Genomic DNA, 22,815 nt, shown 5'->3' with positions numbered 1-22,815 from the left:
CTGTCCCCGTGGGAGCGCCTAGGATGGAGCAGGGTTGCAGGCATGTTCTCAGAAGCAGCTCCAGGGATGGCCCTTCAGATACATTCCATGGGGCCACAGGGGCTGGGACCCCCCCCCCCACACACACACACACACAGCATGGCTGGCTGGCTGACAGTGAAGTGCTGGGCTGCCTCCAGGCCCAGCCCGGGAAGGCGAGGAGCGTCACTGCGGTTCTGGGCTCACACCCACCCGGTCTGGCCACCTGGGGTCCGTGCTTCTTGGGGCGGTCGGGCTGGCAGCCCATGGCTTCGCCCTGGGCACCCCTCTCTGAACAAAGGCATCGGTCGGTGGCATCTCCCTCACTCGCTGGAGAACTGGCTTGCACCTCGACTTCCATCCTCCCGGGCCCCCTCTAGCCCCAGGGGTCAGCCCAGCCTGCACCCTCCCAGCCACAGGAGCCTGCGTTTGGCCCCGGTTGCAGCATCGGAATGTGGCCTGCAGGACGGGCCGGGCAGCTGCCTGTGGGGCCTCTGAGCGGCGCGTTCCTGGAGAGGGGCTTGCAGGACGGAGAGAGGGAGCGACCGCACCGCCTCACCCCGCCTCCTGTCCCTAAACTGGCGAGCACTCCCAGAGCACTACTCACTTTGGGGCGGGATCTCCCCAACCGGGAGGCTCCCTTCAGCCTGCTCCCTCAGAGATGCTGGTCCAGGTGGCTCCCTCCAGCCCTGACAGCTGGCCTGTGGAAAGCTGACCACAGCCTTCGGGCCCCCGCCCCACCCCCACCCCGTCCTGTCCCAAAGCCACCTGGCTCAGAGTCCGCGGACCCCTGCCCGCTCACACCCCGCAGAACTTTCAAGTCCCAGCCCAGATATTGGACTGGAGTGGCGTTTGGACTCCGAGTCCCCCTTCCCCGTGCTTAGAGGGGAACTTGGGGAGGAGGTAAGCTTTACCATTGTTGAATCTCTCCATCGGGAGGACATGGATAGATTCCCTGCCTATTTGATTAAATGTCCCAGGTCGGGTCTGCCCAGCGAAAGAGACCCTTACTTAATTAAGCAGTGCGTAATTCAGCCAGAGCGCGAGGGGACACGCCGGCCCAGTGGCCACTGCCTTCCAGAACCCAAGACCATGGGGTTCTGCCTCTGCCCTGTCCCTCTTGGGGTCGCCCAAGCCCGGACATTCTCCCTGCCTGGACTCAGGGCTGCCCCCAGCTGGCCACCCCTCGGGGATTCCGGACGCTCACCCATCTTCACTCCACTGCCATCCCCATCCCCGGACCCCCCACCCCCCACCCCCCACCCCACGCCCTCGCTGCTGCGCGGATGCTCTGGGCCTCGCCATGGCGCCTCGCCGGTGTCTCCCCCGCCAGCCTGCGCGCACACAGGGTCAGTGGTCCTCAGTTCGGCCAAACCCGAACTCCCTGCGGCAGGGGCTGGGGACCCAGCCTGTGGGCTCGGTTCTCCGGGTCTCGCCGGATGGCCCCAAAGCCGCCGCTCTTCTCGGGCCTCGGGGCGGCAGCTCCGCGCCCGCTCGGGCTGCGGCTGCGGGGCCGATCCCCCGGCGGCGGGCCGGGCGCGGCGGCGCGGCGGGGCGCTGAGTGTGTGTGCGCCGCGCGGCCGATATTTACACCCCAAACAAAATAATTACACTTTTGTCGGAGGGAGAAAGCCAGTGATTAGGCGCGGGCTCTTTGCGGCAAAACAGTTTCTCAGTGGTACACCAGTATAATTTTTCACGGCTGGCTGAAATCAAAGAGGGGAGGTAATGAATCCGGCGAGCAATTTAAATTTACAATTTGTAACGCCGCCGCCAATGCCGCCGCCGCGCAAGCCCGGCCGGGAGCGCGGCTCAGAGGCGCTCGCCGCTGCGTTTGTTTAATGTTAAAGCCGCGCTGGCTCTTGGGGGGGGGGGGGGGGGCGGGGGGGGGTGCAGAGTGTGCGTGTTAGGGAGGGGGGGACGGTAATGATCAAAGTCGGTGTTGGGCCGGCTGAGCCGCCCAAGACAACGTGGGAGAAGAGGACGAGGGGCGCGCTCCCTGGGTGTCCCCCACAATGCTCCCCAAGAAAGGAGGTCACTCCGGGATGCCTTCGGAGGGGGGAAGAGAACTATTCTGACCGTCTGAAAGGCCCGCGTTTCTGCTCGGCTGCAGCATCCCGGGCAGGAGATGGCCGGCGAGGAGCTGCCAGATGCAACCGAAACGCTCTCTGCAGCCCGCGGGAAGGTCAGCTCCGAACGCCCGGCCCGAGAGGGTCCCCATGCTGGCCGCTGCCCAGGATGGAGAGCTCGGGCAAGCTCCTCCAAACCCCCGCTCCTGGAAGGTGTGTGCCTCCTCGCCGCCGGTAATTAATTGCCCAACCCAAGGGGGAATATGCAAACCGCACATTACGAACGCTACCGGGCTTAAGTGATTGGAAACAGATTATTATCGTGTTTGTCTTTTGTCTGTTTTACTTATCCCCGCCGCCGTCTGTCGAGCGGTAATGTTGATACTCTTTCCTCTAGGAGGAAGAAGGTTTTTATATAGGAAATTCCATCAACATCTTGTGTAAGTGACATTGTATCTCCATGCATTACCCTGTTAAGACACAAGCGGTTTATTAGTTACATATCGGAGGGGATTTCACTGCCTGGTCGCCATCTGTTAGCGCTACGAGGGCAGGATCATTCGCCTCATAGTTGGTTCTGCGGGCGTTTTGTTTGAGGTGTTTTTTGGTTTTTGTTTTGGATGCCGTGTGGAGGGAGGGCTGGCGGAGGACAAGCAGGCTCCCCTGCAGCTGGGCTGGGGCTGTGGGGCGTCTGGATTGGCGCTGGGCTGTGCTGGGGACCCCCTGGTGAGGGGGGGGGGGCTGTGACCTGGACAAGAGGGGTAAATTCAGCCACTGAAGTCCATACCAGAACTTCTGGAAGAAGAGGCCTCACCTCTGACTTCCAGCCCAGGTGACTCACCACATCCAGGCTCTGAGAGCCCCAGGGCTGCTCCCTGAGACCGCCCCCTGCTCCTGCAGTCCTCCACCCCCTCCTGGCCCGGCCCACAGCTGCTGGGACCTGCTGTGTGCTGGCAGGTAGGGGAGCCGGGAGGCACTGGCAGGTGGGTCTGTCTGCGATGGAGCCGGCATGCAGGCATGGAGCGCCAGCAGCCTGGACAAAGCCGGTGTGGGGAGGACCGGGCCGCCCTAACGCGGTGGGGGACTGGGTGGAAGTGGGCTCGGCGTGCCTAGTCCGGAGGCCATCAGATGGGGGCTTCTAAGGCCTGTATGTGTCCTCCGTCCGTCACCCCAAAATCTGTGCCGTGCAGGATGGGGATGGTAGATTGCAGCAATGAGTCGGGTGCTGGGTTTAGATGCCAAGCAGAGAGGCAGAGGGAGGGGAATAAAAACAAGAGAGTGAAATAGAGAAACAAAGTGATGGACACAGAGGGGAAGGGAAACAGGACAAGAACAGAGGCTGAACGCAGAAGAAAGGAAAACAGATGTGAGAGAGCGAGGAAACCCGGTGAGACAAAGACAGAGGAGCAGGGCAATTTGCCCCCACGTGAGCCTGGGTGCCTCTCCTATTCTCTCTTCCCCTCTCTTCCCCTCTCCTCTCCTCTCCTCTCCTCTTCTCTCCTCTCCTCTCTTCTCTTCCCCTTTCCTCTCTTCTCCCCTTATCTCCTCTCCTCTTTTCTCCTCTCTTCTCTTCTCCTCCTCTCTCCTCTCCTCTCTTCCCCTCTCCAACCCTCTCCTTCCTTCTCCTCTCCATTCTTGTTTCTCTCAAGGATCTTTCGCGCCCCAGGAGGCAGGACCAGCCACTGCTGGAAACTGTGGCCCCTGGAGCCCTACCCCTGGGCCTGAGTGACCATCCGACCTGAGCCTGGCCAGGCCCGCTGTGCTGTGTAGACACCTGTCTGTCACCAGCCGGCTGAGGGTGGGAGAACAGCACCATCAGGCAGAGGCTGCCTGTTTTGGGGCCTCCTCTTCAAAGACATGTTTTGTGGGTCAATACCCCACCCGGTGACCAGCATCTGTCCCTCCCTGTTCCCAGCCCGGTTCCCTCCCCTGGAGCCTGGGGACCGCGCTAAGCCTGGACAGGCACTGCCCCAACACAGGCACCCCACACCCTGCCCCCTCTACACCCACAAAGGTAACATGCTGTCAGGAGCACACGCACACAAATATGCCCCCCAAAACCTACAGGAGTTTCACAAACAAAAACTACTACATGAACCAGTACTCACACCTGTGATACTCATAGTGAGGGGCACACAACACAATTCTGCTCTTACACACACCCCGTCCGGACTCAGTCACACACGTGCAAACACCACACACACACACACACACACACACACTCACACTCAGATTTTAAAAGTCCCTTTTCATGTTGACATGAGCACAATGTACACAAATAATCTTACACAAATGCACGCTCACATGCAAACACATTCACATTCGCATTTCCGCAAGTAAGCGTCTACACACTTACAAAGGCTAAAAAACCAAGAGTGCACAGAATAACACACAACATTAGCATAACCACACACACACACACACACACACACGGATGCACACAGAATACACACACCAAACTGTACTCACATGACGGATTACTGACTTAAACAGGTAAAAATGCCATTCTCAAAATGCACACTGAGGAACTGGGTGAACTGCCCTCACACATTGCCAAGTCCCGTCTTGGTGCAAACACAACCCCAGGTTCCAGCGCCCGGCCCATGCCTGGCCTTCCCTGCCAGAGGAGCGGCTTTCCAGACGGGGATGGAAAATCCCCGCAGCCCCGGGGCCTCCCTCAATCAGAACGCCCTTCCCCGAGTTGACCCCTTGGAAAATGAGGCTTGATCCCTCCCTCTTTGCCCCCAGACCCACACCAACACCCCTCCACACACACACACACACACACACACACACACAGCCACTCCTGCTGCGTCCTTTGAGGCAGAACTTGCACACCCATCTCTGCATGTGCAAGCAGCGGGCGCCCCATCACTAGTGTTCCCCGTTCCCCGCTTTGCAGTGTGGTGCGTACTGGCTGGACCCAGATCTTGAAGGTGCAATGAGGAAAGGAGAGACCCGTGACCGCCGCCACCTCTGAGCTGGCTCAAGGAAGACCCCTCACCCTGACCTTCTCCTCCCACCTCTCCTCCGGAGCTCCGTGGGCGTTGGCCTCAGGCCTGGAATTCAGAGATTCTGACCGGGCGGGTAACAGGCCTGCCCTCCACAACCTGAACCTGGGCCTGTTTGGGGGGAAATACACCAACTCAAAGGCCTCCATTCTTATTCTTTCTCTCTCTCTCTCTCTCTCTCTCTCTCTCTCTCTCTCTCTCTCTCTCCCCTCCCACCCCCCAGCCCCCAAAGGCCACCTGGGCCTTAGCCCCTTGTATGACAAAAGAAGCCGGCGGGCGCTGGGAGCCCGGTGAGCCGCGCTGAAGCAGCTCTGAGGCGCAGACCGGGGGAAGCGCCCGGGAGAGGGATTCCCATCCGGGCTGCCGGGCTGGGAAAGAGAAGGCGGATTAGAGCGTGCTCCAACCCCGTGCAACTTCTGCAAGTTCCAGGGATGGCGAATGGGGCTAGAGGTCCCTTCCCCCACTAGGCCCAGGAATCCCGGCCCCCAAATACTTGCGAGGAGAGAGGGAGGGAGAAGCAGGTTCAGATCGCGCGCGCCCCCCCTCCCCGCTCCCAGCCCCCAACTGTAAGGTAAATACTCACTTCGCCTGCCTCCGAACCAGGTACAAGCTAATACTCAACAATACGGATGCCTTGTTTTTTTTGCTCTGTCCGGACCGCAACGCTGTAGCCAATTTAGATATGCTATAAATTTAAGAGGTTGCTATGGCCACCGCGCGCCCATTGGCCGGCGGGCCCCCTACGCGCCGCGCCACGTCACCAAATCTGAATAAGGATGCGCGAATTAGGCGGCGGCCAGACAAAGATGAGGATCGGGACCGCCTGAAAGTGGGGGAAAGTGCCGGCGCCTCCGCCGCCACCCGGGAGAGCCGCTCCGCAGCGCCGAGGCCGGCGGCTACCGGAGACGCCTGGGGGGGAGCTCGGAACCGGCGCCGGGCGCACGGGGCCCGGGCATGAGGCTGTGAGCGCCGCCGCTGCCCTCCCCACCCCGGGCGGCCCAGCGCCAGGCCGGCGATCACCCAAGGACTTGACCGGCGGCGGCTGAGTCTTGGTCCGGACCAGCCTCGCCCGGCATTCGCCCGAGAGAAGAGGCGGAGAGGCGGAGCGCAGCTGCGGGGCCGGGGGGCCGGAGGGCCGGGGGGCCCGAGGGCCGGGGGCCCAGGGGAGGGCGAGGCGGCCCGAGCCGCCGGGGCGCGCGGCGATGATGGTGCACTGTGCCGGCTGCGAGCGGCCCATCCTCGACCGCTTCCTGCTGAACGTGCTGGACCGCGCGTGGCACATCAAGTGCGTGCAGTGCTGCGAGTGCAAGACCAACCTCTCGGAGAAGTGCTTCTCGCGCGAGGGCAAGCTCTACTGCAAGAATGACTTCTTCAGGTGAGAGGCCCGCGGCCGCGGGGGCCTGGGGACGGGGACGCCGCCTCCTCCCGGGCTCTGCAGCTCAGAAGGGGCCGGCCACCTCTCTCCCCTGTCCTTGGTCAAGGAAAGGGCCGGAGCCCCAGCGGAGCCAAATGGAGCTGCCTCCCCGTAGCTCCTCCCGGCGGGCTCGGACCAGAGATTCCCTGAGGGAGGAAGCTCTGACAACTTATTCCCCGCCTGTCCCTACCCCTTCCAGCGGCTGCAATTCCTGCATGGGAGCCCAGAGTCTGAGAGAGAAGGGTTTTTGCAAAGTTAGGAATGGCTTCCCCTACCAGGCAGACTGCATTTGCCAAGGGGCTGTCCTCCGGGCGGGCGGGCAGGCGGCCCAGGACCCTCCTGGACAGACACCAGCCTCCCAGTGCCCTGGGGCTCCGCCAGGAGGGTTTCCTCTGATGTTGGGGGGAGGGACCCTGTACCTCCTCATCCCCTCACCCCAACTCCGTAAATATTTCCTCCCACGTTGAAAAGTACCCAAGAAATCCAAGCTGAGAATCTGGACCTCTGGGGTCTCTCCCGGGCCACGCCACCTCCCTCCCCATGCCACCTCTCTCCCCTTGCTGCCCACAGGGGCTCTCGGGCAGGCTAGGGACGATCCCTGCTCTGGCCTCAGTTTCCCTAGCTGGGAATTGCCCAGGGGTGGCCTGGAAGGCAGTGGGATTTGCCGCAGCTCAGCCCTGCCTGCTTCCTCCCGCCCTGGAGAGCGGCTTTGTGAGTGTGAATGCCGGCCCAGGAAAGGGGGCGTGAGGGGCAGGGAGAAGCGAGCCTGCCCCCCCCCCCCCACCCAGCTGCTCGGCCTGGGGAATCTGAACCAGAGAAAATGTCAGCCTCGCCTTTACACGTGTAAACTCCTGGCCTGGGGAGCCGAGGCCCTAATGTGGCAAGGCTTACGAGGCGCCTAATGATTTTTGATAAGGTGCATATGGCCAATTACGCGGCCGGATAAGGCCACCAGTGACTTATGGCTTCTAATGCCCCCACTACATCAACGTCACCCAAATTCGCTGTTCGGAGACCTGGGTGTGAGCAGGTGCGAATCCCGTCCTGGCCCTCTCCCTCCCCAGCCCCACCTCTCCCGCTCGGAGGAGACTGGCCTGCTTCCCGGCTCAAGAAAAGGATTTAGACCAGGCCCTGGGGGTGAAGGGGAGGGGAGTTTGAGCAACCCCCCATGCTGGCCAGGTAGTTGTTGGATTGCCTACATTTCCCCGCTGCTTACCAGGGCCAGAGATGTTGGGGGGGGGGGGGCTGGAATCTCAGTCCCTGCTTCTTGGGGTCCACTGCTCCCCCCCTGACTAGCTGCGCTGCACCCCACAGCGGGCACCGGGAAGCCCCAGGCGCTGGCGGTGCCTGGAGTGGGCAGAAGGCTCCCTCCTCTCAGCCTGGGTCCCGCTCAGGAGAAAGCTCCCCTCCAATGGCTATCTCCCGCCAAAGGCTAGCAACCGCCAGCCAGGCCCAAGGGTCCAGGAGGCACAGCCAACGAGGGGTCCAAACCCTGCCCGCCTGGCTCAAACGCCTTTCCAGCCTGGGGAGGAGGGTTTGCCCAGAGCATCCCAGGTGAATGTGGGGGTGCAGGGAGCAGCTTGGGGTGTGCTCTGGGCCTTCCGCTTGGCTGAAGGCTATGCCCATTGCTCTAAGCCCGGTGGAATCCAGATAAACCTGAGCGAGACATGGCGGTCCCAGCCCAAGAGCAGCCGGGGGCATTGGTCTCCTTGTGCTCAGCCAGGGAGCAGAGTGGCCGGCGAGGTCTCATCGGACAGGGAAGGAATGGAGCTTCTCAGAAGCCGGGAGGGCAGGAAGGGGTCGGGGCTGGCGAGGACGGGGCCTCTGGCTGCCCGGTGACGGGCTGTGCTGTGTGGTCCGCAGGCGCTTCGGCACCAAGTGCGCGGGCTGCGCGCAGGGCATCTCGCCCAGCGACCTGGTGCGCAAGGCCCGCAGCAAAGTCTTCCACCTCAACTGCTTCACCTGCATGGTGTGCAACAAGCAGCTGTCCACGGGCGAGGAGCTCTACGTCATCGACGAGAACAAGTTCGTGTGCAAGGACGACTACCTGAGCTCGCCCAGCCTCAAGGAGGGCAGCCTCAACTCAGGTAGGGCCTCCCTCCTCTCCCGCGGGCGCCGCCCGCCCGCGCGCTCTCCGCCGCTCCCCGGTGCTCCCGGCCCGCGCGGGGCAGGCACCCCGCTCCCGGCCACCCGGCAGGCGGCTCTGGGGGAGGCGGCCGGGCGCCGGGGTAGGACAGAGAATAGAAGCCAGGCCAACTGGACACCCCCAGCCCTTCCCCTGCCCGCCTCCCATTCGGGAGCCTTTTTCCGGCGCCACCTTCCCCATCTGGAACTGCGCCATTCCCTTCCGCTCCCTTTGGGCTCCTGCTCGCTTCTCCCCGCACCCGGAGGACTCCAACCGGAAGGCGAGGCGGGAGCGGGAAGCTGAGATCTGAGGCCCGGAGCGCACCCGGACCCTCCCCCAGACCCCTCTCCGGAGCGCGCGCCGCCCCCGCCCCCAGCGCTAGGCGGGAAGCGCTGAGAAGGCTGGAGAGGGGTCCCCCCAAAGGCCCGGCCCCCCTGGACGGAGGGGGCGGGCCCGGGCCTGGGGGAGGGGCCGTCGCAGGGTTTGGGAGCGGACCCCGCGGGGCTGGCGGCGGCCTCGGCCGGCTGGCTGGAACCGGCTCCCGATGGGGGCGGCCTCGGGACCGCCGTTCACGCCGCTGCCCCCTTCGCCCTCCCTCCTCCGCCACAGTGTCATCCTGTACGGACCGCAGTTTGTCCCCGGACCTCCAGGACCCGCTGCAGGACGACCCCAAGGAGACGGACAACTCGACGTCGTCGGACAAGGAGACGGCCAACAACGAGAACGAGGAGCAGAACTCGGGCACCAAGCGGCGCGGCCCGCGCACCACCATCAAGGCCAAGCAGCTGGAGACGCTCAAGGCCGCCTTCGCCGCCACGCCCAAGCCCACGCGCCACATCCGGGAGCAGCTGGCACAGGAGACCGGCCTCAACATGCGTGTCATCCAGGTGCGGCCCGGCCGGGGCCCCTCCCGCATCCCCGCGCCTGGCCCACGGCGCCCCGGCGCTGGGAGGCCCAGGGGAGCCGCGCGCCCGACTCCGCGCCTGGCTCCGGTCCAGCGGCCAGCGGCCAGCGGGTCGAACCCGCAGCCAGAGTCATCAGGCACTTCACCCCTGAGCCCGCCCCGCCTTTCTAGGAAGGTGTTAAGCCTCATTGGGGGACAGGCCCCTCCCTTCCTCTCCCCTACCGAGCAGAGGAGGGGCCGACGTTGCTCCAGGGCCTCCTCCCTGCGCCAAAGCCGGGGCAGGCAGACAGACCGACGGCCGGAGTCCGGCTGGGAGCCGGGGGCCCAGAGCAGAGCCAGGCCGGGTGGGAGGCTTTTATAAAGCTGTCAGGCCGCGGGCGGGCGAGGACCGGGAAGCCTGAGTCTTTATGAGTCGCCCCAAGGGTCCGCCAAATCCTTCACCCTTGGCTGGTTCACCGAGGCCCCTCTCCACCCCTCCGGCCTAATCCGACCCCCCCGCCCCCGCCTCAGGGCAGTTTTGGAGGAAGGAGGCGCTAGGACCCAGCAGGGGCGCCCCAGGGCCTGGAGAGGATGCCGGCCACCCGGCTCACTGCCCCCTCCTCTGCCCCAGGTGTGGTTCCAGAACCGGCGGTCCAAAGAGCGCAGGATGAAACAGCTGAGCGCGCTGGGCGCCCGGAGACACGCCTTCTTTCGGAGTCCGAGGCGCATGCGTCCCCTGGGGGGCCGCTTGGACGAGTCTGAAATGTTGGGGTCCACTCCATACACCTACTATGGAGGTAAGAGACCCTGAGAGCTTTGCCCTACACCAGAGGCTGAGCTCATGGCCGATCCTACCGCTCTGGGCTGTAACCAGGGACTCCCGCCCCCCAACTTCTATCATGCAGGACCCTAACGGACACACTGTACCAGACACACATCAACACATACACACTCACCCACAGATACTTCCTGGATGCGAAATTGGGCACGCGGTTCACTCACCCGTACAGCAGTACACACAGATCAGATCGACACACACACACACACACACACACACACACACACGGGACACACTCCCTCGCGCACACACCCTGGAGTTCAGAGACCTCGGGGACACATGACTACACACACAGTACACCCCACCCCAGACACACTTACTGACAGACACACCTGGGAAATCCAGGCTCACACAGGTCCACCGGCAGATCAAGCTGGACACTTACAAATCCTCATGCCCCCGGCCCCACCCGGACGCACAGCCTCCTTCCTGTCCCCCACACCCTCCTGGAGCCTGGGGTACTTGGCACCCGCAGGAACTCGGGCACTGGAGGGCAGTGCGCCAGCCGTGGGATGGGAGGATCAGGATTCATCCCGCAGCCTGCTCTCCAGCTCCCAATATCTTGACTGGGGTTCGGCGGCCGAGGGTCTGTGCTCACCGCCTCTGGCACCTGTAGCCCCCATACAGGCAGCTGCTCTGGGCAGGACACCTGTGTTTAGTGGCATTTGGGGGCTCGGGGACTGGGCCAACCCAGGTGCCAGCTCTCAGTCTTGGGGGCCTGGGGGCGAGTTCGTGAAGAGCGGTTCTGTGGCGGATGTTACCAGGCTCAGTGCTGGGTGAACGTGGCTCTTGGTCACCCCTCCTCTTCCTCCTTCCCCCCTTCTCTCCTCCATCCCGTTCTTTCTCTCCTCCCCTCCGTTGTTCCTGTACTTGCTCCCGGGAGACCCATCCCAGCTCCCTGCCCAGGCTTTGGAGACTCCGGGGCATTTCAGCACAAGCTTACTACCATCCTCCACCTCCCAAACCGCCCCCCGCTGTTCAGGTCTCTGAATGTGGGGAGCCCCCAGGAGGGCCTGTGCCTGATGGGTCTCCGCTCTGAGTGGCCCAGGATCACAGGCTAGCAGCTCAGTTTGGGGAGAGGCGACTCCTCTTAGAAAAGGGGGTTTGGGTGGCAGCAGAAGGCGAGAGCCAGGAGCCCAGCCCCAGGCGGCCCGGGGAAAGAGGACATCTTTTTGGCACATCCTCAGGCCCGGACGTCAGACCTTCCCGTCTGGCCAGGGTCCCCAGAAACTGTGGACAGAATTCGTGGCTGTGCTTTTAGGGGAGAGACTCTGCGATGGCAGGGCCCAGGTTTGTTGTTGTTGTTGTTGTTGTTGTTGTTGTTGTTTGGGGGGGAGCGGCTGCAGACGCTCAGGACGGCCTGGATGGGGACCTCTCCATCTAACTTGGCTTCCTTCCGCACAAAACCTCAGCGGCTGCGCTCGGAGGTGGTGGGGCGGTACCCAGTCCGGAATGTTCCCTGTCTGGGCCATTAACCAAGGGTTCCCTGCCGCCTCCTTTAACCGCGCGTCTGCTGGCTGGGGTCGGGCCTGGACACCCGGGCCCCTCTTCCCCGGGAATGGGGGCGCCGGACCCCCGAGCCCCGGCGAGGCAGCCCCGCCTAATCCGCGCTGGGAGATCCCGGCGGCGGCGGCGGCGGCGGCGGGGAGAAAGGCGCGGGCGGCGGCGCCCCGTGGGAGCGCGGACAAAGCCCCAGCTGCGGCCTTTGTGCCCCTTTCAGAGGCGTTTGTGCCAATTACCGCCGCCTGGCCGCCATATGGGCGGGGGCGGCGCGCTCCGACGGGCCCGGCCCGCGCAGGCCGGCCGCGCGCAGCGGGGCCCCTGCCGCTCCCCATTCCTGCCCCTGAGGGACCCCACATTTGCTTCCAACCTTCCGCTTCAGTTTCGGGAGAATAGAATGAGTGCTTCCTTTAAAAAAAAAAAAAAGTAATTAATTGGCGAGCGTTTTGGCTGTTGTGGACCATCCCCAAGCCTCGCCTCCGGTCCAGACACCTCCGCTTGGACTGGTTTCGGGGTTTGGAGAGGGGAGGGCGGGCAGGGAGCCTCCCGAGCTCGCCGGGGACTGAGACCCCAAGACTGAGCAGGTGTGTGCGTTTGCAGGGGAGACTCTGGCCCCGGGAGCCCCGGTTTTCCCGCCGCACAAAGCGGGTTATTGTCGCCGGGGCGGGGCTGCAGCCGCTCCCTTTGTGGGGTTCCACACCCCATTCCCTCAGGGGCTGGCCTGGGGGTGGGAACAGGCTCTGGATGAATCTGGGGGAGGGGCTTTGAGAGACTTCGTTGGGAATGGACAGGCTGTGACCCGGAGTCCCCGTGTCTCCTGACTGTGGGCAGAACGCACACGTGCGCCTCTTTCTGGAGAAAGAACCCCAAACTGTCACCCGGTTCTCAGAAGGGCTCCCTGTTCCCAAACGCGTCAGACGCTGGGGTCCCGGCCGCTCTGAGGAGTGAGGCTGGGGCGCCCACGGAACCCCGAGTCCGCCCCGTCTCCCAGGGCTCTGTGCCCGCTGTCTGGGTGCCGGGCGGCTGGCGCAGAGCCGGAGGACGGGGCGCGGAGCCCGCCTGGCGCTCCCGCACCCAGGTTTCCGCATCCCCAGCCCAGCCCCCCTGCCCCTCCGCAACCCGGCCCAGGGCCCCCGCCCCTTCGCACCCCCGGCCCTCCGCGCCCCAGCCCAGCCCCCCGCCGCGCCGCGCCCCGGCCCAGCCCCGGCTCCTCCCGCCCGCCGTGCGCTCCGGTCTGGTCTCCGCACCCGCCCCGCTCTTCCCCGGCGCTCCGCTCCGTCTCTGGCCTCCTCTCTGCCTCACCGCACCGCCCTCTGTCCCCCGGACCTTCCGGACCTTCCGCCTGGCTCCTGGGCGTCTCGCTGGGCTTCCCGCGGGCGCCTCGAGCCGCAGCCTCGCGTTTCCCTCCTGGACAGCCCGTCCCACTCGCCCTCCCACCTCCCGGCGCGCCGCCTCGCGGTCTCTGACTTGGGGACTCGCAGGCCCCTCTCCTGTCCCCTGTCCCTATGTCCGCCTGTCCGTCCTCGGCTGGTCCCTGTCCCCGCTCTCTGCATCTCTCCCCGGCTCCGAGCCCCTCTCCGCGGCCACCGCGCTCGGCCACCTGCCCGGGACCTGGGGGCTCAAGTCGCATCCCTCCCGCCGCCCTTCGCGTCTCTGCAGCGGCTCCTCTGTCTCCCATCGCCCGTCTCTCCCTCCCTCTCCGCGTCTCCGTGTCTCTCTCCCCAACGGGACCCCTGGGCCCCGCGCCCGCGCCGCTTTGGGCCGACCTCTCCCTCGGTCTCCGGGCGCGCCCCCAAACCCCCGTTAATGTCCTCTCCCGGCGCCCCCACACACGCCTGCCCGCCTCTGGCCGTCGGTTCCCTGTCCCCGAACCCCGGTCCCTAACCCCGATCCCCGAACCCCGATCTCTGGTCCCCCGTCCCCGGTCCCGGCCCCTGAACCCCGGTCCCCGGCCCCCGGTCCCTAACCCCGATCCCCGAACCCGGGTCCCCGGTCTCCTAATCCCGGTCCCCGATCGCCGGTCCCCGAACTCTGGTCACCGTCCCCGAACCCCGGTCCCCGTTCCCCCCGGCCCCTCTCACGACCTGTCTCTCCCCCCGCAGACTACCAAGGCGACTACTACGCGCCCGGAGGCAACTACGACTTCTTCGCGGCCGGGCCGCCCTCGCAGGCGCAGTCCCCCGCCGACCCCGGCTTCCTGGCCGCCGGGCCCGGCCCCACGCCGCTGGGCGCGCTGGAGCCGCCGCTGGCCGCGCCGCACGCCGCCGCCGACAACCCCCGCTTCACCGACATGATCTCGCACCCGGACACGCCGAGCCCCGAGCCGGGGCTGCCGGGCGCGCTGCACCCGCTGCCGGGCGAGGTGTTCGGCGGGGGGCCCAGCCCGCCCTTCCCCCTGGGCGGCGCCGGCGGCTACAGCGGGGCCCTCGCGCACCCCAACCCCGAGCTCAACGAGGCCGCCGCCGTGTGGTAAGGCCGCCTGGACATGGGCCGCCCCCGCCCCGGGCGGACGGACGGATGGACGCAGCGTCCCCGGAAACCAAAACGCCCCCTGGAGGCTCCCTCGACCGGGTCCGCATTCGACGCGCAGCTGCAGCCGCTCGGCCGGGCGCGGAGGGGGTCGCCACCTGGACCCCCAGGGCCCCAACCTCCGCCATCGCTCTCCCGGCAGCCTCCACGAGCCATTTCCCGGGACCAAAGTCAACCCTTTAAGAGGGTCAGGAGGCCCGCGGCGCGCTCTGCACTCGGCCTCACCCCCACCTCCATGAACCCAGAGGGGGCGGAGGCCGGTCCCTCCCTCTGCCATCCGAGCGGCATTTTTGCCATCTTATGTCTCACTCTGCTTTCCCCGTCTTTCCAACAAGACGGTAAGGAAAGGGGGGAGAGATTGGAGGGAGAGAGGAAGAGGAGAGAGGGATGGAGAGCGCGCGCCCGCTGGGGAGGGAGGATGGAGAGAGAGAGCGAGGATCGCGCCGGACGGGGGCGTCGCTGGAAGATAAGTCCGCCTGCGCGTCAGCGCCCCCTGGTGGCCCGTCTTGAGGACAAGGTCAGCTTTTCCAGGAAGGTGGGGCGCGGTCTGAGCAGACGCCCCGCTTTCCCCTCCTCCTTCCTGGATGGTTATGTTGAGCCCCAGGGTCCAGGCCAGACTCGAACACTCGCCCACCCTTCTCTCCCCGTGGGCAAGGCGCCAAGATGTCTGGGCTCCGTCCCACAGAACCCCCTCTCCCCCCAGCCCTGCCCCGGGCCTGGAGGCTGGGTCGTCAGGATGTACAGTATTATACTTTTTTGGAAGTTGGACGCTTCTAGTTTCCTTATTTTGTATAAAGAAGAAACAAATAAAGTATGTTTTTGTGTTTACTGTTTATTTATTGTACTCTAGTTACCTGCGATTGGACATTTTTATATTTTTGAGAGGAGGGTGGGCCGAGCGAGGGAGGGGAAGCAGAAAGAGGTTTACCTAAAAAATAATAAAACACATTAAAAAAAATCAACTTTTCTAAAAAGAAATATTAATAAAAATTCTTTTTTGCCCTCGTGCTATGTGGTTTTCTTTTTCTTTTCTTCTTTATTATTGTTTTGTTCTGTCTTTATAGTTACTCAGAATAAATGGAGTTATTCTTTTATGGCTCTTGTTTCTGACAGCAGGCAGATTCGGCGGGTCCGAGGACCTCTCCCTGTCTACGTGAGGAGTTTTGGGGTAACGGTGAGGAAATGGGAGCTGCTGCTTTTTTGTTGTTGCCTTTTACGGCTGCTTGCACTGGCTCGGTATCTCCGGGTGCTGATGTGACACCCCATCTCACACAGACCCGCCCGGCACGCAGTAAGCCTTAGGTATGTTTTTTTTTATATATATATTTTATTGTTTTGTTGCTTTTTTTTTTTTACAAAGAGGAAGGGAGAGGGATAGAGAGTTAGAAACATCGATGAGAGAAAAACATCGATCAGCTGCCTCCTGCACATCCCCCACTGGAGATGTGCCCGCAACCAAGGTACATGCCCTTGACCGGAATCAAACCTGGGACCTTTCAGTCCGCAAGCCGAGGCTCCATCCACTGAGCCAAACCGGTTTCGGAAGCCTTAGCAATGTGGACGAATGAATGGATGTCTGGGTTGTTTGTCCCAGGACGTCAAAAACACTCTGGCCTCCATCCTAATGGTGCCCCCTGCGATTCCAGGTGCCAACACAAAAAAACAAACAAACAAACAGCCCCAGGCTGGTAAGCCCACCTTGTTAACTGCAAGGCTGTATTAGGACAGAGGCCCCCCTCCCCCCTTGTGCTCTGTGTCCCCTGGGGAAACGGGCCTCCGGGAAAGAGCACTGGAGGTTTAGGAGGCCTGAGGCCACATCCTCAAGACAAGCCCCCCCTTCTCCGCCTCACCCCCCCCCCCACTTACAAAGGGATCGGGAAGGGTGCCCCCTACGTCCCCGGCCAACTTCAGACTCTGCAGACAGAGGAGATAAAGATAAACGGGCGAGTGCCCTGCATTTGGACCCTTCCCACCTGAGCTTGGGGTGGGGGTCTCGCCCATTTAGGGTGGCGGGAAGGGAAGGGGGTGGGGAGACGGGGAGACGTGGGCCCCATGGGGTGCGGTGTGCGTGCTGAGGCCCTGCGCCTGCTGTTCCTCCCCGCGGGCTCCCCAGGAACAAGGCCCGGCGGCTGGCTTTCTCCCTCCTTCCTTTTCTCGCCTTTGTCTCTACCTGACACCGGCAACGGCTTGTTGTGGGAAACTTAGACGTGTCAGACACACAACAGGAAGCACATGGAGTCACCCCGGATCTCAAACACAGGAGGATGTAGCCAGTGCATCTCCTCCCAGACTTTTTTTTCTCCTCTTCTTCTTAATTTTAAAACGAGAGATCATACACACACACACACACACACACACACACGCACGCACGCACACGCGCGCACACGCACATGCACACAGGGTCTGCAGGTGCCCGCCGCATGCCCACAGCGTCAGCCGAAGGGAAGTGGCAGGGGAGGTTCACTCTCGTGTCAGGGGACACTTGGGGGGCATCAGTTCCCAGAGGGTGGCCCCAGGGACCAGGTTTCAGAAGGATGCTCATCTCTGGGGTCATGGTCTGTGCGTGGGACTAACTCCCCCTGTGGGCTCATTTCAACTTCCCCAGTGCCTCCTGGGCCCAGGGCTCAGGGTGGAGAAACCCACCCCGTCCCACCCTGTGCCGGGCCCTGTAGTCCCGGTCCAGGTCATGGTCACGATCAGGCCCTGAGCGTCAGGGAGGCAGTTCCCAAGGAAGGCGGCATGGAGAAGGGGCAGCCTCGGGAAGGGACCTTTGTCCCTGGACACCCACCGCCACGTCCTCAGTGTGACCAGAGGACGATGCTTGTGCAGCATACATACCCCAGGCCTGGGCCCGCACCCAGGGCTGGAGTCCCCCTCGGGGGCAGGGGGCTGTGCCAGGGTGCTTCTCCTGTGTCAAACTCCTGATTCCTCCTCCACACTTGCAGGACCACTGCCCCACTGCCTTGTCCAGAGCCTGGTCCAGTCCTCATGGCACCCCTTCAGGATGAGTGCTGTCGCTCCCATTTTACAGATGAGGAGACTGAGGCCCGGGAAGTGCCGTGAGCTGCCCACGGTCAGAGAGTTAGTGAGAAGCAGCGCCAGGTTTCCAATCAGCAACATCTGCTTCCGGAAGCCACGTTTCCCCTGAACCCGAGGCACAGCCTGGCCCGGGCAAAGCCTCACTCTGGATCCAGTAAAACTACCTAGATGAGTGAGTGAGTGAATGAATGAATGCTTCAGTCTGAAAGAAATGAGCGTCTAAGGAACGCAGAGTCACCCTGCCGCATCCTCCCTGGGTGCTGTTCAGCATGCCGTCCGTCCGTCCGTCCATCCCGGGTTGAACACAGCCAGCCAGAAGGGCCGGGCGCTGTTGAAAACAGCCAAGGTCAGCCGAAACCGGTTTGGCTCAGTGGATAGAGCGTCGGCCTGCTGATTGAGGGGTCCTGGGTTTGATTCCAGTCTAGGGGATGTGCCTTAGTTGCGGGCGCGTCCCTAGTGGGGGTGTGCAGGAGGCGGCTGATGGATGTTTCTCTCTCATCAATGTTTCTAGCTATCTCTCTCCCTTCCTCTCTGTAAAAAAATCTATAATATATATATTTTTTTTTTAATTTTTTTTTTTTAAAGAAAACTGCCAAGGTCAAAAGACACGAGGGCTTGGCTTCTCCGTGCTTGCCCTTGTTTCTCTCTCTCTCCCTCCAGCCTTGTCCCTTCCTCCTCCAGTCATGTATCTGCTCCTCTCTTTCTATCGCTCCATCATGGTGTTTATTATCATTTAGAAATAAGAGGTTTCTGAGGGGAGAAATACTTGGGAGCACACAGATAAGGAGGTGAGCCAGCCCCCGGCCGCGCCCTCAGCCCCATGGGGACCCCAGGAAAGGGGACCCCAGGCCATCCCTGTGGACAGCACCGGACAGTGAGACCACATGTGTTCCGGCCCGTCATGCCTGCTCTCCCTCCCCCCCTCACCCCCACCCATTCCCGTCCCCCCATCCCGAAATAAACACCCTGCGGAGCAGGAGAGCGGGCCCCGCTGCTCAGGACTAATATTTAAGATGCAGAACGGCGGCGGAGGGCTCCTGCTCCCAGCCTCGCTGTGCAGTAAAGAGATATAAACAGAATAAATTACCTCTCCGGCTCGGATTATGAGAGGACCCGTCTCCTGACCGGAATTTTAAGTCCTGCCTCCCTCGCAGCGCTGCCCGCGGCTGATTTATGGGGGCCCGCGCTCTCCTCTGCATATTTCTCCTGTTCAGCCAAGTGGCCGGTTTACCCTTCCTCTGCCATTAGCGTTATTAACACCTGGGCCACCGATCATCGCAAATGGGCCATTTCCCTGATGGACGGGGGCCTCCCAGCCACCTCTCCCGGGCCCAGCCACCTCTGGCCTCCTCCTTCCCCATTTTGTGCCAGATCCCCCCTCTCCCCGCCCCCCGCTTCCCCCAGCACCTGCCCAGAGGCTCATGGGAGTTTTGGGGGGTCACCCTCACCCCCAAAGTTGCCTGTGGCTTTCTGGCTTGCACACAAAGAATGACAACTTTGCTCCCATTTTTAATTCTTTGGAGAATGTTCCAGGTGGGAGGCAATGCCCCCATTGGCCAGGGAAAGACACTGAGGCTCAGGGAGGGCAGGAGACTGGCCTAAGGGGCCACAGGGGGCTCACCTCGGAGCTGGGATCACAATTCACGTCTTCTAGCCCCTCGAGACTCTAAGCGTGGTCCGAGGACCAGCAGTAAAAGGAAGCTGGGCAGACAGGCAGATGCTCAGGCCCCGCCCAGCACCGTACAGCCAGATGTGGTGGGGTCCCTGGTTGGTTTGGGAAGCATTGGTTTAAAAACACACCCAGCCCTGACCGGTTTGGCTCAGTGGATAAAAGCATTGGCCTGGGGACTGAAGGGTCCCAGGTTCGATTCCTGTCAAGGGCATGTACCTTGCTTGCACACATCCCCGGTGGGAGGTGGGCAGAAGACAGCTGATCGATGTTTCTCTCTCATCGATGTTTCTAACTCTCTATCCCTCTCCCTTCCTCTCTGTAAAAAATCAATTATATATATATATATATTTTATTTTTTTTTAATAAAAAATAAAATAAAAACACACCCAGCCCCAGCCGGTTTGGCTCAATGGATAGAGTGTCAGCCTGCTGAAGGGTCCCGGGTTTGATTCCAGTCAAGGGAACATGCCCGGGTTGCAGGCTCCATTCCCAGGAGGGGGCGTGCAGGAGACAGCCAATCCATGATCCTCTCTCATCATGGATGTTTCTACCTCGGTCTCCCTCTCCCTTCCTCTCTGAAATCAATAAAAATGTATTAGAAAATAAAAGCACAGCCAGATCTGAACCATCCCTTTTTCACAGAAGGAAAACCTTACGGTACAAATTCTCTTTGCTCGGCAGCCAGAGGCACCTCGTCCGTGGTCAAACCGCATGAAGATGAAGCAAGCGGCCGAGCTCGAGATTCACTCTGTCCACTTCTTCCCCTGTCGTAACATCTCGGCCCACATGGCAGCTCTGTCCCCACCCCCAGCCTGAGAGCACCTGGAGGGAGGCCAGGGACTGCAGGACCCGACATTGAGCACGCAACCTCTCTGGGCCTCAGCCTTGCCATCTGTAAAAGGGGCACAAGGACAGCTAAGGGCCAGGGTCATCGTAAGGGTTACATGAGGCCGCCTATGTCATGCTCTAAGCATGGTGCCTGGCATGGAGCAGTGTTGAGAGATGAAATATACTAACACAGCAATGAGAGCTATGTGATTGGCCATTTATTGGATGCTGTAATTATTGTATTTTTTTATATATATATTTCTTTTCGGATTTCAGAGAGGGAGGGGGAGAGATAGAAACATCAATGATAGAGACTCACCGACCGGCTGCCTCCTGCACGCCCCCTACCTGGGATGGAGCCCACAACCAGGGCACATGCCCCCGTCCAGAATGGAGCCTGGGACCCTTCAGTCTGCAGGCCGACACTATCCACTGAGCCGAACTGGCTAGGGCACTTAATTGTTGTTATCATGATCCTGCTTTCTTCCTTACATCACGTTTTTGAACCAGGAGTAACGTCACAGCCTACTTAGACAGAGATGCTGCTTGTTACTTCCCAGTAGGGGGTTTGCAGGAGGCAGTTGATCGATGTTTCTCTGCGTTTCAAATCGCTTTTCTGTGGTTGAACAGAAAGCCTGTGGCCTGTGACGTCAGAATGGGTCTGGCACAGGGGAGGGGCTCAAGGCCTCCCGGAGAATGGTTTGCTGATCTGTTTCACAAGGAACGCACCACCTGTGAGGGCGCGAACACACAAACGTGGTGCGGCTTCGCGATGGAATACTACTCAGCCCTGAAAAGGCAGGGCGGACCGGCACACGCCAAGCTGAATGTCACGGAGCTGAGGGAAGGCAGGAACCCTCGTACTGTCCCATTCCATGTGTCTGAACTGTCCAGAGGAGCTGAACCCAGTTTGGCTCAGTGGATAGAGCGTCAGCCTGCGGACGGAAGGGTCCCAGGTTCGATTCCGGTCAAAGGCACATACCTTGGTTGTGGGCACATTACGAGTAGGGGGTGTGCAAGAAATAGCTGATTGATGTTTCTCTCTCATCAATGTTCCTAACTCTCTATCCCTCTCCTTTTTCCTCTCTGTGAAAAAAAAGTCAATAAAATGAAATGTCCAGAGGAGGTCACTCCTCAGAGACAGAAAGGTTGGTGGTTGTGGGGTGTTGGGGCCAGGGAGCCGGGGGCCGGGGGGAGGGAGAGTGGACAGTCCACTCTTTAATGGGGATGGTGTCCCCTCCCGGGGTGACGGGAATGTGTGGAGTTGGACAGAGGAGGCAGCTGCAGGGCATTCTCCGTGTACTCGACGCCTCTGAATTGTTCGCTTTAAGATGATTAATTTTGTTAGCTTCACCTCATTAAAACACATGGATTCAAACAGGAAAAGCAGTGTTCTTAGAATCAGGGGCCTCCAAAAACAGATCCTTGATGCCGGGCTGGAGCTGCTGCTGGGGCTCCGGCCCAGCACCCCCTCCTGCCCGTCCCCCACCCCCGCAGGCGCTGCTGGGGGGACTGGCCTCGCCCTCTTCTGTGAGGTCCCTCAACGCCAAGGTGACCAGACATCCTGCTTTTGGTGGGACAGGCCTGATTTTTAACCATGTGTCGCACATCCCTCGGCATTTAAAAAAAAAAAAAAAAATCGGGACTTTTTTTTAAAAAACGCCACGGGACAAATGGTTAAAAATCAGGACTGTGCCGAAACCGGTTTGGCTCAGTGGATAGAGCATCGGCCTGCAGACTGGAAGGTCCCAGGTTCGATTCCGGTCAAGGGCATGTACCTTGGTTGCAGGCACATCCCCAGTAGGGGGTTTGCAGGAGGCAGCTGATCGATGTTTCTCTCTCATCGATGTTTCTAACTCTCTATCCCTCTCTCTTCCTCTCTGTAAAAAAAAATCAATAAAATATATATTTTTAAAAATAATAATAAAATTAGCCGAAGCCGGTTTGGCTCAGTGGATAGAGCGTCGACCTGCGGACTAGAAGGTCCCAGGTTCGATTCCGGTCAGGGGCATGTACGTTGGTTGCAGGCACATCCCCAGTAGGAGGTGTGCAAGAGGCAGCTGATCCATGATTCTCCCTCACTGATGTTTCTAACTCTCTATCCCTCTCCCTTCCTCTCTGTAAAAAAAAAAATCAATAAAATGTATTTTTTTTAATTTAAAAAATAATAATAATAAAATTATAAAAACAATAAAAATCGGGACCGTCCCATCAAAAGCGTGATGCCTGGTCACCTTACTCAAAGCCAAGGCAGCTTCCCTGTGCATGTGACCGGGGCCGAGCGCCCCAGGGTGGGGGGGGGTCGGAGCCCGGGGCAGCTGGTGAGCTCACCGGTGCCGGTTCCTCCCGGGAGGAAGCTGCTCTCTTTCCTTCTCGTTGGTTCTTTGTTGAGGAGGAGAGCCAGATGCACCTGCTCAGCGTCCCAGCTGCAGAGAAGCGAGGTGGGCGTGGACTCGGTATTTAAACAGCCGCCCTGGGCCCATTTCCGGCCCAGCTCGCGCAAGAGAAAGGGCACAGGCCGTGGAGCTGCGGGCGGGGAGGGCCTCAGTTTTCCTGTCTGCAAAATGGGACGATAGCAGCCGCCACTCCCCGGGGTCCCGGGGCCCAGGAAAATCATTCCGCCGTGTGCCCTCCGCACGCCGTCAGTTCCCACCCCGAAAGGAAGAGAACAGGGCCCTTCCCCACCACGTCTCTCTCTGCTGGTTCTCCCCTAAAGCGAGGAGCGTGGACGTTTGCTCTTCAAACGTTTATTTTACTCTTTAAGGTTTTTTTTTTTGGGGGGGGGAGGGGTTTTTGGAAGGGGGCGGACGGGTGAAAGCAATCCCTTTTCAGGCCTGAGATAAAAAATGGCAGCGCGGGCTCGGCCTGACGCGGTAATGAATGGGGCGG

At 61.2% G+C, this 22,815-nt stretch overlaps 1 protein-coding gene across 2 annotated transcripts; it reads left to right on the top strand.

The window, feature by feature from the left end:
- The first annotated feature begins 5,691 nt into the window (after positions 1–5,691).
- On the top strand, positions 5,692–15,262 carry LHX5 (LIM homeobox 5). 2 transcript variants are annotated; one of them, XM_084868332.1, is made up of 5 exons: positions 5,692–6,473; positions 8,376–8,599; positions 9,247–9,524; positions 10,152–10,317; positions 13,961–15,262. In XM_084868332.1, the coding sequence occupies exons 1-5, from the start codon at positions 6,301–6,303 to the stop codon at positions 14,329–14,331; spliced, it is 1,212 nt and encodes a 403-aa protein (XP_084724458.1). In that variant the 5' UTR covers positions 5,692–6,300; the 3' UTR covers positions 14,332–15,262. The 2 variants fall into 2 exon arrangements, with proteins under 2 accessions (XP_084724458.1, XP_084724459.1); XM_084868333.1 differs by lacking the exon at positions 5,692–6,473 and adding an exon at positions 7,635–8,066.
- The last annotated feature ends 7,553 nt before the right edge of the window (positions 15,263–22,815 follow it).

The sequence above is a fragment of the Pipistrellus hanaki genome (assembly GCF_964339955.1).
Source record: "Pipistrellus hanaki genome assembly, chromosome: 19".
Lineage (NCBI taxonomy): Eukaryota > Metazoa > Chordata > Mammalia > Chiroptera > Vespertilionidae > Pipistrellus > Pipistrellus hanaki.
The sequence above is the reverse complement of the archived record's forward strand: the minus strand, read 5'-3'. Positions and strand labels throughout refer to the sequence as shown.